The sequence below is a fragment of the Priapulus caudatus genome, unplaced genomic scaffold, assembly GCF_000485595.1.
Source record: "Priapulus caudatus unplaced genomic scaffold, Priapulus_caudatus-5.0.1 Scaffold575, whole genome shotgun sequence".
In the NCBI taxonomy this organism is placed as follows: Eukaryota; Metazoa; Priapulida; class Priapulimorpha; order Priapulimorphida; family Priapulidae; genus Priapulus; species Priapulus caudatus.
The window spans coordinates 227,940-242,470 of NW_014577636.1; the positions used below are offsets into that span (position 1 = coordinate 227,940).

A 14,531-nucleotide genomic window follows, 5' to 3' on the forward strand; every position below is an offset into this window, starting at 1 on the left:
TGGCTGTTACGCGCAGCGGGGGACAATGGCGCATGCACGTGATGGTTTCACATGGAAAGGAATGAGACTGTACGTGGAATAACCGAGGTGGTGGTTGTTGTGAGTTAGGCTATGTGGTGGGTGGGTAGCGTCCGTATGTCTTAAGCGGGCAGCACACTTAACCACTTTCGTTGCTCGTACAGGCAATTTTCGTGGGCGCCACAAAAATGGCCAAGTGTGCGGGGGCCGGCAACGACCACTCACCACGAAAATTTAGTGGTGACCACGAGTTGCCGAGAATCAAACCGGTTTGATTTCTCACCACGAAAATTGCTCGTGGTAACAACTTATGGTGAAGTGTGCTGTGACGCGGCAACGGCCACAAAAATTGCCGACCACGAAAATTGCCTGTACGAGCAACGAAAATGGTGAAGTGTGCTGCTAGCTTTCCGTGTGCTAGAGGAGGAAAAGGAGGAGGAGGAGGAGGAGGAGGAGGAGGAGGAGGAGGAAGAGGGTGGTTGTGGAGACAGCATTAAGACTGCCTGCATGGGAGATACGTACGTGAGGTGGTGGTTGTGTCTCTAGTTGTGTGGTGGCATGCGCAGGAGGAGGAGGAGGAGGAGGAGGAAGAGGAGGGAAAGGAGGAAGAAAGGGAGAGGAAGGGGAGAAGGAGGAGGAGGAAGGGAAGGTGAGGAGAGTCGTGGTGTTTTTGCACGTCTCCGGTCGGTGGTGGGTGGTATAGTATAGTAGTATAGGTAATTCACGCTTAACCTAACACGTCGTTGTTTTCATTTGTATTTGTTGGTTGCTGGACGGTCACGTGCATGCTGCCGTGTGTTCTCATGGTTGGAGTCTCTAATTTATTTAAACTCGCAGCTTGATTCATTCGTTCAGAGCGAATTATAGTATAGGCTCTCTTGGTCAGAAGTGGGAATAAACGATTGAAGTACCCACATTTTTCCGTAGAAACATAATTGATTATGTCAGATGAGCTCGTTACTTATGTGGTGTGTATTCCGGACAGTAGCGTGGTAGTGGAGTCATCGGTTGTGGTGGTTGTCCAATAAATGCAGTCTGGACCTTTGGGTTTATATTTAAAAAAAGTCAACTTTCAATGGTCTTTGCTGTCGTCTATGAAAATAAATATACGGAAATCAACAATGCGTGACTCTTTTTCTGTTAGATATTCACTTCTACATCCGTTTTTCTCATATCGTACTTGGATTCTCTAACAGATGTTTATTTCTTCTTATTTTTTCTCTCGCTGTTATTGTTACAACATTTTTCCCTTCGTGAAGGCAGGTATGCGTGGAGGTGCTTTTCTCTCCTGCTAGGTAACAGATGCACGCCGAGGAAGTGGCCATCTTTGCTAAAGACGGCCATCATCAGAATGCCGTGTCTGTCTACCTTCGAGGCTTTTTGCACCTCTCTTTGATTTCTAGCATTTTCACATCGATGAATGGGACGTCACCTTGAATTTTGTACACTCACGCGTTGAACTGAATCTCAGAAAAAAACATATAATCGTCAGAGAAAAACGTATTGAAAACTACTTTTCGTAGTCGGGTAAACTACACCGCGAGTTGTCACATGGGTTTCGCGACGCGTTGTATTATCTACGTGTGTTGCCTGCCTGTTGACATTTTTGCCTGCCTGTTGACCTTTTTTGTTCTCTGGTGAAGGTTGTCCTCCTTGTTGTTCACCGTTGATTCGTCTGCGTTTGCAGTGATCTGCGCGCAAGGGTTGATCGCGAAGGACAAGAGCGGAACGAGCGACCCCTACGTGACCGTGCAGGTCGGCAAGACGAAAAAACGCACGAAGACCGTGCTACAGGACCTGAACCCCGTCTGGAACGAGAAATTTTACTTGTGAGTACACACACACGCACGTACAAATACACACATACGGGCACACACGCACGTAAAAATACACTCATACGGGCACACACGCACGTAAAAATACACCCATACGGGCACACACACGTAAAAATACACACTCTTGGCCACGAGCGCACGTACAATGGTACTAATACGTACACATCCGCACACGCCCATACACGCGTGCATGCACCTACGCACATATTGTGTAAACTAAATTAACTTTAGGAACCGATGATATTTAAATACGCATGCTTGAGCTTTCAGAGATTTCATTATTTATTTATTTGTTCATTTATTTATTTATTATCTTTTAACGGCGGTACATACAAAATAACAAGAAGAGCATGAGCGAGCAAATCCCTGGCTTTCATCGAAGAATGCAGTAGTTACGCGTCTGGCTCTTTGAAGAATGCAGTAGTTACGTGTCTGGCTTTCGGGTCATAGCGAATAGGGCATCTATATATATATACACACGCACATAGTGATGTTATTGATGTGTATAATGTAATGGGTTCCACGGGACAGCGTGTATGAATAGCGTAGTCAAGCATACGCATCTCGCGCTCGATATAACGAGATAAATGCATCGCGCGCACATGTTCCCATGAATTTGTTTGCTTATTTATATTCTTTCGTTTATGGCATCACCGCACGCGACTATTTGTCTGTCTTTATAAAGGCGTAATTATTGTCTGCATTTGTGGTTTAACGTTAGCGAGTGCAGCGCAAACGAATGCGGGTCACATCCTATGTGTATGTGGTCGTTAGGGACACACTAGTACACCGTGTAGCCACCCTGCCTAGCTCACGGCCCAGTCACACATACACGACGCACGGCCCGCGCACTGAAAATTTAGCAATTTTTGCCAGTGCGTTGTCTTTCGCTGGGTGTGCGTCAGCATTCAGCAAAATTTATCATTTTAAACTATACTCAACACTATTCCATTCATCAGTGTGTTTATATTTATTTAAGTGTGTGTGTGTGCGCGCGTATGTGTATGGAATATGTAATGTATGTGATATGTATGTAATGGTATACGTATGAGTGTCAAAAGATGTTCAAGTGTACCTTAATTACTTTACTTGTACAGACTTTGCTGAAGTTTTTTTATCTGGTTTCTATTTTTTTTCATGTTGTATGCACTGTTTTGTACTGTATTACTCAGAAAATCTATCACTTTAACTGCTCAACACTATTGCATTTATCAGTATGTCCATATTTATATAAATATAAGTGTGTGTATGTGTGCGTATGTTTGTGTAATATATGTATATAATGGTGTACGTATGAGTGCCAAAATGATGTTAAAGTGTACCTTAATCACTATACTTGTATAGACTGCTGAAGTTTTTTTTCTTCATTTATTTCTTGTATCTATTTTTTCTTCATGTTGTCTTAATCACTTTACTAGTACAGAATATGCTGAAGTTTTTTTTGTTTTTTGTTGTATATATTTTTCCTTCGTGTTGTATAGCATTGTAATTGTACTGTATCTGTCAGAAATTTTATTATTTTAACTACTAAACATTGCTTTTATCAGATTTTTTCTCCATGAAAAAAACTGTCGTCAGTACATGTATTTGTATCTGAATTCATGCAATTAAGATTTAATAATAATAAAAAAAATTCGTTACTCGTTCGTCGAGCGCGCTGGACCAACGCTATGCATTCGTTGTCATTCGCTGTGTGCGTCGGGATTTTTGTGCATGCACAAAAATGTGCGCGGAGCTCGACGCATGAATGTACACGCTAGAAGGATGCCAGACACGCGCAGAGCGCGCTGGACCAACGCCAGACACACGCGGAGCACACGCTGGGTATTCGTTGTATGTTCGTCTGCTGAGGTGTAGCGAACACCTAGCGCACATCTAGCGTGCTTCTAACGCATGTCCAGCGAACATGCAGCGACTATGGGCGTGCTGAACGAGTGCTGAACGAGTCTGTAGCGCGCCCAGCGTTCTTCTAGCGTGTTGCTAGCGTGTATACGCAGCGTGTAGCCATGGGGTATATAAACGGATCCCGCCCACACCTCCTCATCATCACTTCTCCTCCGACCCTCGTGGGTGATGACAGAGGTTCCTGCTGATCGTGTCTAGAAGAACCACCTCAGCAGATGGAGGATCCCGACAGGCTGCGACTACAATACGAAATCGCGGTTCTCCAACATCAGCAGAACCTCATGGAACTGGCACTTCACCAAGTCCATGTCATCAGGAGAAGGAGAAAGAGAAGCGGTCAACGGAGGTTCTGGGTCCGACCGTGGATCGGTAGGCGACGACAGTTTGGCCTGTATGACCAGCTACTTGTTGAACTCCGTAACGAAGACCAGGCAGCCTTCAAGAACTTCATGCGGATGCCCCCCGAGATGTGCGACGAGCTGCTAACCAGAATGGGTCCGAGGATCACCAAGCAGAATACAACCTACAGAGAGGCCCTCGACCCTGGCCTGAAGCTTGCCCTCACTCTGCGGCATCTTGCCTCTGGCATCAAGTATCACTCAATGTCCTATGGGTGGAGGGTGCTTCACAACACCATATCCCTGACCTGTTCGTTCGCTGACCTGACCGTTCGCTGGCTGTGCGTTGAATGCGCGGTGCATGCGCGGTGCATGCGCGGACCATTCGTTCCGTGCGCTAGCAACACGCTATGCATTCGTTGGATTTTTTTAACATGTGCGCCCTGTATACGCTTTGTATGCGCCCTGTATACGCGCAGCGCGCTAGCAACACGCTGTGCATTCGTTGTCAACTCGCTAGCTTCTCCCAAATCCTGACAAAAGTTGGGCGCACAATGACGCACTGATCTTATTTTCCATTTTTTGATTAATTTTCAATGCGCGGGCCGTGCGTCGCGTATGTGTGACTGGGCCATATAGCTAACGTGGCGGTGAAAGCAAACACCGACATGTTGTTATTGTTCCCTGCGAACACTTCATAACGAGGGTAAGAGATTCACGTCTGCGCCGTTTGCATTTTTCAGTGAGTGCCACAATGCTTCAGACCGGATCAAAGTCCGAGTTTGGTAAGACTGCTGTTTCGATGCGTTCTTACCCCTTGCATCCGTCGACCAAACATTGACTCTGTTATCACGTTACCTTCGTATCTCTCCTAAACCTCACCTTATAAGTTATATCACCCGGTCGCCTAACGTTATGGTGACCATGTCTACTATGCTACCATGAGCGAATAAAAAGATATTGTTTTCGTTATAATTTTATCAATTTTCTTCACCCTTGATAGTATAGTATACTAGTATGTAGTATGTTTTTGGCAATACTTACCTCATCTTACATCTAATATTATCAACTTAATCTTACATATATTATCACCTGTAACAATAAAAATAAATCTATAATCTATAATCTAAATAATTTATTATTCAATATTATATATATATATATATATATATATATATATATATATATATAACAGCATCAACTGCATCTATAATCAAGTGAACCTTCATGAAATTGTTCATTTCATTTCATTCGTTCATGAATTTTATATCATAATTTGTGTTGTTGTTGTTGTTGTTGTTGTTGTTGTTATTGTTGGTGTTGTCATTGTTGTCAACGTTGACTCCACACTAACCGGTGTCCGACCGTCTTCAGGGACGAAGACGACGACTTTAAGTCTCGGCTGATGTCAAAGTTTAACCGGGAGTCGGATGACTTCCTGGGTCAGGCGGTCATTGAGGTTCGCACGCTCAGTGGTGAGATGGACGTCTGGTATAACCTAGGTGAGTTACACACGTCTGTACACTCGTTCTCTCTCGCTCTCTCTCTTTCTCTCTCTCTCTCTCTCTCTCTCTCTCTCTCTCTCTCTCTCTCTCTCTCTCTCTCTCTCCTCTCTCCTCTCTCTCTCTCTCTCTCTCTCTCTCTCTCTCTCTCTCTCTCTCTCTCTCTCTCTCTCTCTCTTTCTCTCTCTCTTTCTCTCCTCTCTCTCTCTCTCTCTCTCTCTCTCTCTCTCTCTCTCTCTCTCTCTCTCTCTCTCTCTCTCTCTCTCTCTCTTTCTCTTCTCTCTCTTCTCTCTCTCTCTCTCAACTCTAAAGATAGGTGTCTGTTTGTCTGTCTGTGTATCTCCTTATTGTGTTAGGCTATTTATCTTCTTCACTCATTTTGCATTTGCTGTCCGTAATCATCATTTTTCTAATGAAATTTTCGCATGCTATGGATAATACAACGGTAAATCTTCCACACAGCTGACTTTTTAGTGGACCATCATTCTAACTCGCATTTCAGAAAAGCGAACAGACAAGTCTGCGGTGTCTGGTGCTATACGATTACACATCAGTGTGGAAATCAAAGGAGAGGAGAAAGTGGCTCCGTACCACGTGCAATACACGTGCCTACACGAGGTTTGTACAATTAAACACGTGCCTACACGAGGTTTGTACAATTAATACACGTGCCTACACGAGGTTTGTACAATTAATACATGTGCCTACGGAGGTTTGTGGAATTAATACATGTGCCTGGACTTGGTTGGTGCAATTAATACTCGTTCCTGCAGGTGGTCTGTGCATTTAATACACGTGCTTGCACCGTGGTTGGTGCAATAAACACACGTTTATGCAGGTGGTTATTGCAATTAATACACGTGCCTACGAGAGCTTAGTTTATTAACGTTACTCTGTAACTCACCGGTACCTCACGCTTACAGTACGGCTACGATCGTTAGGTCACGCATACTTGCACCGCTCACGTTATGCTACCTACCTAGTACCAGCTCGTAGCTACGTACTACCTACACCGTTACGTCCACTGCGTAACCGTTCTCACGCTGCGTTACGCTTAAGCAGACCTGTTTTCCACTACCTCTGTGAGAAGCGGGCGGGGCCGTCAAGCTGGCCGATGGTGAAGGGAGAGCGACGCGTGAAGACTCTACTTTCGAGACACCGCTCACAGGAGATCGTCGACGAGTTTGGCGATGCGCTACGGGAATAGAGTCCATATACCAGGCGATTGAGCGTACGGCCGCACGCACGCACGCGGGGAGGGGTGACGGTGCGGTTGTGTGCTGAGAACATAAACCTATGTCGATGTGTCCGTGTGTTGGTGCCCCGTAGGTAGCGGGTGGGCGAGAAGGGGGTCAGTTTCTCCCACCAACGCCATTGTAGATACTGGTTACAGTGCTCAGTCGACGAAGCTCAGTCGTGTCCTAAGGCTCATTATAACGATGCATGCCTCATCAACTGTAATATATATATATGAAACATATATCCCGGCAAAATTATGCATGTAATTCTTAGCGTGGTCGGCAATGAATACCGCCACACGCTCTACTAACGAACGAAATGCGTGTGTATTATTACAATCTCTCTCGTCTCTCTCTCTCTCTCTCTCTCTCTCTCTCTCTCTCTCTCTCTCTCTCTCTCTCTCTCTCTCTCTTCTCTCTCTCTCTCTCTCTCTCTCTCTCTCTCTTTCTCTGTCGCTCTGCAGCCATTTCTCGTGCCTGTCATCTAAGTACATGTGTGCGGGAGTTCCAGCCGTCATGAGCACACTGTTAGCCAACATCAACGCCTACTATGCACACACGACCAGCAACACAGCCATCTCTGCCAGCGACCGATTCGCAGCCTCCAACTTTGGCGTAATTATTATTATATTATATAATTTATATAGCTAATTAATTTATATATATTTATATTTATATATTTTATGTTATTAGCCTATTAGCCTATATGTATATGTTATTAGTTATGATAAGGAATGTGTGAGATTGACAGATTCATGTAAGGAAGGATGTGAGAAAAACAGAGGCCTGGAATGTCTGTACGAGGCACGTACAGATCCACGGTCACTGCTACCCCATGTGTGTAGCAAAGGCCTGCGCCGTCGCTACGGGGCGTGGATCCACTGCTGCTATCCTGTGTGTGTTCGAATAGGTTATAATTTGATGCCATTGAGCTATAAAATTAACGGTCTGAATATATAGGCCTACTATAAGATGCTAGGGCCTATTGAGAATTGTTTTGCTTCGTATAACCATCCCACCACTTATACGTCTTATGGCAACGCATAACACTTGCAGCATGGTTTCCTTATCTAGTTAGAAGGTTACGTCGGAGGAAATGCTGACACGAGTGCCTCGCACGTATTTAATTATTTTCATTTTATTTTACCGCCACACTTCCTACGCCATCGATTTAATTTCCGACTTTTTCTTTTTTTGCAGAAAGAGAAATTTGTGAAGCTACTCGACCAGGTGCACAACTCAGTGAGGATAGATCTCTCCATGTACAGGGTGAGAGCAATTAGCATACCCGTAATTAGTCATCTCGTTAATTAATTAGTCTCGGTAATTAATGATCTCATTAATCGGTCATCTCGTTAATCAGTCATCTTATAATTATTAATATGATTAATATGTCAACGGGGTATGATCGCTGTTTTGCAGAATAATTTTCCGGCTTCCAACCCTGAGAAACTGCAGGACTTGAAGTCAACTGTTGACCTCCTCACTAGCATCACGTTCTTCAGGATGAAGGTGAGACAGGGGAAGGAAGGGAGGGAGAGCGAGCTGCAGTGCAGTTGCGAGATTCTGAAGGGATACGAAATCAATAATGCCATTATCTTGCGTTATTACTGGTGTTTCATTACATTTTTTAATTTTATTCAATCAATTCAATGTTTCATTAAATATTGCGGCTATAAAAAGTCGGCAATAGGTAGGTATATTATATGCGTGCACAGCATACGTGTGTGTGTACACACACATACTGCAGTCAAACGTGTGTCACACATAGGGGCCACTCAAGAGCCAGCAACCATCGCGACGCAAATCACTCAAAAGTCCTTTCTAGACAGGTGTCCCCAGAGTATTCTGCAAATGTAGAACGAAGCATCTATAGATTCTGTAACACCCCTGGCCATCTTTTTCTCGCGCGCGCTGCCGTGACAGTGTCTGTGTGCGCGCTGTGTGTGCCACAACAAGTAGGCCTACTGCTACAGTGCAGTACATGCTGTGTGTCCTCCTCCCGCTGTTGTGTAGGTACAAGAGTTGTCGAGTCCGCCGCGCGCTAGTCAGGTGGTGAAGGATTGCGTGAAGGCCTGCATGAAGTCAACGTACCAGTTCCTCTACGAGAACTGTGACGAGCTCTACCAGCGAGAGTTCCAGACAGAGATGACCGACCAGCAGCACCAGCAGCAGGTAGAAACCAGTGTGTGTGTGTGAGCGTGTGTGTGTGCTTGCGTGTGCGTGTGCGTGTGTGTGTGTGTGTGTGTGTGTGTGTGTGTGTGTGTGTGTGTGTGTTTGTGTGTGTTTGTGTGTGTTGTTGTGTTGTGTGTGCTGAAGGTGTGAGTAGTGTGCCCTGTGTGTGTTGTGTGTGTCGTGTGTGTGCGTTGTGTGCCGTGCGTCGTGCGTGCGTGATGCTGTGTGTGTGTGTGTCGTGTGCGCGCCATGTGTGTGTCTGCGTGTGTGGCGCGTGCGCGTGTGCGCTTGGATGCGTGTGCGTGCGTGTGTGTGTGCGCGTGTGTGCGTACGTGCGTACGTGCGTGCGTGCGCGTGAGTGTGTGTGTGACGTCAGCGTCGACGACGTTGTTATTGTGTGACATTTTCTTCGTTTTTAATATCTTTTTTTTGTCACTGTTGTTGATGTTGTTGCTGCTGTTGTTGCTGCTGTTGTTCTCATTGTCATTACCGTTGTCATTGCTGCTGTTGTTGTTGTTAGTGTTATTGTTATTTTTTACAAAAATGCCTTTATGGTTGACTCTGCAGAAAGAGGCAAATCAAGGGCAGGAGACGCAGGACGGTGGACCGAGCATCAAGAGCCTTGACTTCTGGCCAAAACTCATCTCACTCATCATATCAGTTATAGAAGAGGACAAGAATAGCTACACACCTGTTCTCAATCAGTAAGTCTCCCATGCTCGCTCACCTGTGCTGTGATGTGGATGCTGTGTGATGCATGGACAGATATCATCTTGATTTAGTATACCAGGTGTAAACATAGCTGGTCACCTAAACGTAATCTTGTTGCTAATCTTTAATTGATCTCTTCTTCTAAGTCATTTTTTAAATTGTAGCACTAAACCTAATTTCACCATTACCCAATAATCCTAACCACGACCATACCCATGGCCCTTGGCCTGGATCTGTGCCCAGAGTCTTGCTTCAACATATATCATGCTCTGTCTATGAGTGATTAACATTCATCTGTCTATGTAATCTCGTGGCGCATCTAACTCAACTTTTACAGACTTTTTGTATGTGTGACAGTTGCTGGGTTTTGAATCGGTTTAGACAGATTTTGCTAATAATATATATTTAATTTCGACTTATTGCAGATTTCCTCAGGAATTGCATGTGGGACAAGTCAGTGCAGAACAGATGTGGACCTTGTTTTCTGTGGATATGAAATATGCATTGGAAGGTGAGGCTTAAGAGCAATGTAATTAGCGGAGGGCAAGGGGAACAGTTGCCCCCATCCCCCAGAGATGTAGATACATTGCATACCTGCTAACTTGTGTGTGTGCATGCGTGCGTGAGCACGTCTGTGTGTGTGCGTGCGTGCGTGAGTGTGCTTGCGTGCGTGCGTGCTTGTGCTTGCGTGCGTGCGTACGTGTGAGTATCCATAGCTTGTTTAGGCTTGTGAATAATGGATATTTCTTACTGAAAGTAGCTGTAGGCGTATCTGATGTGAAGCCTCAACTAATCCATCCATCTCATCATGTATATCTATCTACGTTTACTTTCAGAGCACGAGCAGCATAAACTGTGCAAGAGTATAGACTACATGAATTTGCTGTTTAAAGTAAAGTGGCTGTACAATAAGTATGTTACTGATGTGCCTCCGTACAAGGGAACCATCCCCGAGTATCCCGCGTAAGTGTGCCAGTCCATAACCCACACGCCCAATCGTCTTCATCATAATTACTATTATTATCATTGTTAATCATTTTTATTTTTATTTTTTTCTTGGTAATTTTGATGAGGTAAGCTCAGCAGCATTAGTAAAACATTGTTGATGTGCGCGTTGATTATGCATGAGTTCTGGTTAGCGGATGTTCGGCGTGAACGACGCATGGAACCACGTCTCTCATTATGGCACGTTGTTCCTTGCTGTAGGTGGTTCGAGCCGTTCGTACTGCAGTGGTTGGGAGAGAACGACGATGTCTCACTCGAGTACCTTCACAGTGCCTATGACAGAGATAAGAAAGACGGGGTAAGTGTTGAGTGTATAGTGTCCGTGACGGAGATAAAAAAAAGACCGGGTGAGTTTTGAATATATCTCATCAGTTATGGTCTTCCATGTTGTATCCTTTTGTGATCTTCCGTCGTGCGTGAGCTATGTATGCTTTTCTCACCTGTGTTGTTGTTGTTGTTTGTTTCTCTCACATAGTTCCAGCAGACGGCCGAACACTCGCTCTTCTCAGCCTCCGTTGTCGACGTGTTCACGCAGCTCAACCAGTGCTTCGACGTCATCAAGAAACTCGAGTGCCCCGATCCAAACATCCTCAACTGCTACATGCGACGCTTCGCGAAGGTAGGCGGCCGGAGGCGACGACGGGGTGGGGGATGGATGACAGGGGGAGATGAAGAGAAGGGATGAGAGGGGCGACGAGGGAACGATGAAGGGTCGACGTGGGGAAGACAAAGGGAAGTGATGAGGGGGACGACGAGGGGGAGGGATGGAGGGACGATCGGGGGCGACGAGGGGGAGGGATGGAGGGACGATCGGGGGCGACGAGGGGGAGGGATGGAGGGACAATGGGGGGGGGGGACAACGGAGGGACGGGGGAGGTGAAGGAAAGTTTACTGCTGTTACTGAAAACCAAAATGGCAAATTGCAGCTAGAACACAACATTTTTTATTTGTTGCATTGCAGACAATAAACAAGGTACTGTTGGCCTATGCAGACTTGGTTAGGAGGGACTTCCCCCGGCTGACCGTTAGAGAGAAAACAGTAAGTATATCCCATCATGTCTTTTCATCTTGAGTGTATTCCTTGTCTTATTATGTTAACATCAAATCATACGTGGATCTATCATCGACGTAATCATTGGGTATGGCATTCAGTCTAGATTTAAATTACAACAACGAATTCCCTGTCGGTTTATACAATATTCCTACTCGTTTGGAAAGGAAATATGTGGTTACTGTAACTATGGAAATATATAATAAATGTTAGTAATAAATAGGAGTGAATAAATGTGCAATATGATCAAAATAATTAATGAATAAATAATAAGTATAATAAAGTAATGTAATGTCATAAATAATTATGGGATAAAACATTTCGTTTCTCAAATCAAAAATTAATGTACCTCAAAGGTCTTTCAGAATTTTGAATTATTTTTGTTCAAATAACCGTCCCTAATGGTAACCACGGTAACTGCGATGCTGCTGTGTTGCAGGCTTGTATCCTCATGAATAACATACAGCAACTACGAGTACAGCTTGAAAAGGTCTTCGAATCTATGGGAGGAAATGATGTAAGTCGCAGCGCCTATGTTAAGCATTCTATATCAATGTTTGGTATAGAAGGTCACGGTCACATGTCAGCGGTTACCTCTATAGAACGTGCACCTGTCTATGGAGGACACTTATGCATAGTGTCTCCCCGAGTGGCAGGTGCACAGTGGTGCCACTTCTACAGAACGAACACGTCTTTATAAATGACACTTTTTGGGTTTTTCTTAGTATAGAAATATGGAATGGGTGACGCTTAATGTTGGTATATAAAACGTCTTCTATAGCCAACGTCTATATATTGAATGTACGCGACCTGACGGGTGTGTTGAGCATTAATTCTTCTTCTGTGGAATCGCAGCTGGATCCAGAAGCTGCCAACATCTTGAAGGAGCTGCAGTCGAAACTGAGCGGCGTTCTCGACGAATTAGCGTCAATGTTTGCCAACAGGTATGTTGACAGTTGTCGCCATCTCTCGCCACTTAACTTTTGTCATTGCCGTGCCTCAGTTAACAGTTACTGTTTTGTGGGGTAGGCCTACTGTTATTTCGGTAAGTGTGATTGGACCATTTCAATTATCCGGGAACCTATAAATACCAAGAAAACCAAGATAAATATTTTGTGATTCGGGAATAGAAGTCACTGGGGACGAAGATAAACCAGTATTTGCGATTTTAATCAACCGGGAACCTGGGAAATCGATATCTTATTTACCTTAGAAACTGGGAACGGACCCCTCCCTCCCCCTTTCCCATCTCTCCACTTTTCTTCTCCTTCCCCCTTTCTCCTCCATCCCTTTCCCCTCTCTTTCCCCTTCCCATTTTCCGCTTTCTCTCTCATATCCCCACCTTCAGTCACTACACACTCCCCGTTCTCTTACTTTCCGTCTAACGGCACGTATGTTTATCATCTCTCTCACACTCTTTCCCCCTATCTCTCAGTATTGAGCAGAAGATTCAGGGCAGTGTGCAGGAGCTGGGGGCGCTGCTCGCCAAGGTGAAGGGAGGCGGCAACGTGGCACTGAGCAAGCCCAGCGACCGGCAGAACGTCTCGCACGAGGCGGACATGGTGCTTCGGCCGCTCATGGACCTGCTCGATGGAAAGTAAGCGCCATCTGGCAACGACCGCGCGCAACTTCTCTCATTTATGTTCTCTTCTCGCCGATTTCTCAATAGCTTTACTTCCTTGCCGTCAGTCTTGTTCGTGTCCGAAGTTGTTGTTTTTTGACTCTCCGATTTCTCTCGCGCACGCTCGCTGGCAAATTTTTTTTTCGAGTCGGATATTTTTATTAGACTCTAACATTCTTCTCCTCTTGCGCTTCCCTTTTGCAGTCTTTCCCTCTATGCTCAAATGTGCGAGAAGACGGTGCTGAAGCGGCTGCTGAAGGAGCTGTGGAGGATTGTGATCCATTCGCTGGAGAAGTCGGTGGTGTTACCGCCACTAACCGACCCCGGCAGCGTAAGTACAGATCCCACGCGCGTCGCATCGACACATACAACTACTCGCTACGATAGTTACGATATTATAGTCTGATAATTTAATTGACTGACCATTGATGGGGTCCGTAGTCGTTGGAAGCGCCAAAAATAGTCGAAGAGTGTAGAGTGTGAAGGGTTTTGTGATGCGTTAAGTACACTCGTGTGCAAAGGTTATGACGTCCTGGACTCGTGATGTCATAGCTACTGCACTGATGTTTCTGGATACGGTCCCCTGTTGTACCTCGTTAATATATTATATGTAATAAATTATAACTAAATATATATATATATATATACTTATATATAATTATATACTAATTATATACTGATATATAATATACTTATATAAATTATTGTACTATTAACCATGTACGGGGTAGTTAATTCGTAACCTGTGAATATGTCCGATGTAAGACAAGCGCTTGCATCAGTGAGCTAGGTTTCTTCTGGTAGCGGGTTCTCTACTAACATCTCTACTCTTCCCATGTTATAAAACCTCTTAATGCACGACTGTGATTAATGGTTTCATGTAAGGCGTCAATCTCTGCTACTAACCAGTGGTTTTTCTTACACCGCTTAGAAGTTCGCGTAATGGTGATGGCTAATCTGTTATGTTGGTTTTTCATGACTGTCATCTTCCATCTTTACGCCGCCTCTGCTTTTTCCTCCGATGTGGTGTACTCATTTTCCGCACTTTAACTCTTCTCTTCTCGTCTATTTTTTTATTTTTCCTCCCTTCCTCTCTCTCTCTCTCTCTCTCTCTCTCTATCTCTCTCTCGTC

The 14,531-nt window shown here is 44.8% G+C and overlaps 1 protein-coding gene across 1 annotated transcript in view; it reads left to right on the top strand.

The window, feature by feature from the left end:
* LOC106811795 (protein unc-13 homolog B-like) overlaps positions 1-14,531 on the top strand; it is a 44,062-nt gene that overhangs the window by 19,831 nt on the left and 9,700 nt on the right. The window contains 20 exon segments of the mRNA XM_014815516.1: positions 1,706-1,847; positions 4,840-4,881; positions 5,471-5,598; positions 6,101-6,215; positions 6,661-6,787; positions 6,790-6,827; positions 7,301-7,451; positions 8,037-8,105; positions 8,259-8,348; positions 8,853-9,011; positions 9,579-9,715; positions 10,148-10,233; positions 10,559-10,685; positions 10,929-11,025; positions 11,203-11,346; positions 11,689-11,766; positions 12,218-12,295; positions 12,634-12,722; positions 13,214-13,375; positions 13,604-13,730. Of these exon segments, the coding sequence (XP_014671002.1) occupies positions 1,706-1,847; positions 4,840-4,881; positions 5,471-5,598; positions 6,101-6,215; positions 6,661-6,787; positions 6,790-6,827; positions 7,301-7,451; positions 8,037-8,105; positions 8,259-8,348; positions 8,853-9,011; positions 9,579-9,715; positions 10,148-10,233; positions 10,559-10,685; positions 10,929-11,025; positions 11,203-11,346; positions 11,689-11,766; positions 12,218-12,295; positions 12,634-12,722; positions 13,214-13,375; positions 13,604-13,730 (2,186 nt within the window).